This window comes from Malurus melanocephalus, unplaced genomic scaffold (assembly GCF_030028575.1).
Source record: "Malurus melanocephalus ecotype Western Australia unplaced genomic scaffold, MMel_1.1 scaffold_749, whole genome shotgun sequence".
NCBI lineage: Eukaryota > Metazoa > Chordata > Aves > Passeriformes > Maluridae > Malurus > Malurus melanocephalus.
Window position 1 is genome coordinate 222,111 of NW_026623981.1, and position 1,801 is coordinate 223,911.

At 43.1% G+C, this 1,801-nt stretch overlaps 1 protein-coding gene across 1 annotated transcript in view; it reads left to right on the forward strand.

The window, feature by feature from the left end:
• LAYN (layilin) overlaps positions 1–1,801 on the forward strand; it is an 8,395-nt gene that overhangs the window by 3,495 nt on the left and 3,099 nt on the right. The window contains exons 3-4 of the mRNA XM_057384822.1: positions 966–979; positions 1,603–1,760. Coding sequence (XP_057240805.1) covers positions 966–979; positions 1,603–1,760 — 172 coding nt within the window. The remainder of the gene's footprint in view (positions 1–965; positions 980–1,602; positions 1,761–1,801) is intronic.

A 1,801-nucleotide genomic window follows, 5' to 3' on the forward strand; every position in this document is an offset into this window, starting at 1 on the left:
AAATTGTGTGTTTGACCTCAAGATTCCTGCACTGCAGAGCCCCTGAAGTTTATCCCCGAAGTCCTGAGAAATGGGTTCTTCTACTTACTGAAGGAATAATATGGAATAATGATATTTTTCTTGTGAGGCAGCAAAATATTAGCCTGCAGGATTTATTGCAGACATTGAAAACTCGAGTTTTCACAGCACTTATCAGATTTCTGCCTCCTTGTTTTAAGGAACCCCAGGATTTGTTATAATTATTAATTTATATGTTATAAATATAATTATAATTATTAATTAAATCATATAAACAACAATATTTACGCCAATTCGCATCCTTCATTATATCAGATGTGTAAAAACACCTCGGAATTGAGTCTTTTTTTACCCTGGGAACCCACAGRGTGTTTCAGCTCCTCAGAAATGAATAAACCAAAGCTGCTTTTGACATCTCAAAGCCTCTCCCGTGGTTCAGAGCTCGGGGGTGGATAATGGGAAGCTGGAACCAGAATCTGCTGCTAAGGAACAGGCACAGCTTTGCTGCCTTCCATTGGTGAGACACAGCTTATTTATACTGAGTGATAGAGCCAAGGAAAACACCAGGGGAGGAAGGAAGTGAGGGAGGAATAAAGCATTGGAATGGCTGGAAAAACACTGCTTTAAATGGGTGTTCTCCCGTGCTGAATACCTTGGGATATCTGGAATAATTTATGTGCTCTGGATCAGCTCACAGCGAATTCTTATTCCAAAATCAGTGGGGGTTGAACAATTGGCAAAATCAGGGCATAATTAGAGGGGTTCTCTGAGCCACATTAAATCTCTTTTCATGAGGAAATATTATTTACTTATTTATTTATTTATTATCCAGTAAATCTCCTTCCTGTGCACTCCTCGGAAAAGCTGCACAGGTGTCTGGTGGTGAGGTTTATTCTTAGGAAATGAAAAAAAAAATTATCTGCCAGGCTGTGTTGGTGCACTTCTAGGCAGAGGAAATCAGGTTCTGCTTCAGCTTTTTCATCTKTTCAATGAATTTTGCAGGCAGTGGGGACAGAAATAGTGAGGGATGATTTTGCATGGATTTAAAATTGTGTGGAGGAAAATCCAGGTTCTCCTGAGCTTCTCCAGAGCTTTGCAGAGGGGTTTCAGTGAGGAAATTCAGGGTTTTCAGTGAGAAAATTCAGGGGTTTCAGTGGGGAAATTCAGGGTTTTCAGTGAGAAAATTCAGGGGTTTCAGTGAGGAAGTTTCAGGGAGGAAATTCAGGGGTTTCACTGAGGAACTCCAGGGATTTCAGTGAGGAAATTCGGGGGTTTCAGTGAGGAAATTCAGGGGTTTCAGTGAGGAAATTCAGGGGTTTCATTGAGAAATTCAGGGGTTTGAGTGAAGAATTTCAGGGGTTTCAGTGAGCAGCTCAGCCCTTTGCTCCCTGATATTTGTGTCTTACTGAGTTTCCTGTGAAAAATATGAATTAAAAGGATAAACCCTCCCATTTTATCATTCCCATGTCCCCCATGTAAGTGTGACATGCACTGCAATCCTCTCTGGCTGTGTTTTACTCCTCTCCACACCCCTGGGAGTGTCCTCAAGCCCCGTGTGTGTTTTTTTTTTTTCTCTTTTCCCAGGAATTGGTACGCGGATGAGCCGTCGTGCGGGGCTGAGCTCTGYGGGGTCCTGTACCACCAACCCTCTGCCCCACCCGGCCTCGGAGGACCCTACATGTTCCAGTGGAATGATGAYAGGTGCAACATGAGGAACAACTTCATCTGCAAGTATTCCCTGGGTAATGAGGCGCTGCGGGGCTGAAAACACAAATTTCGGGAG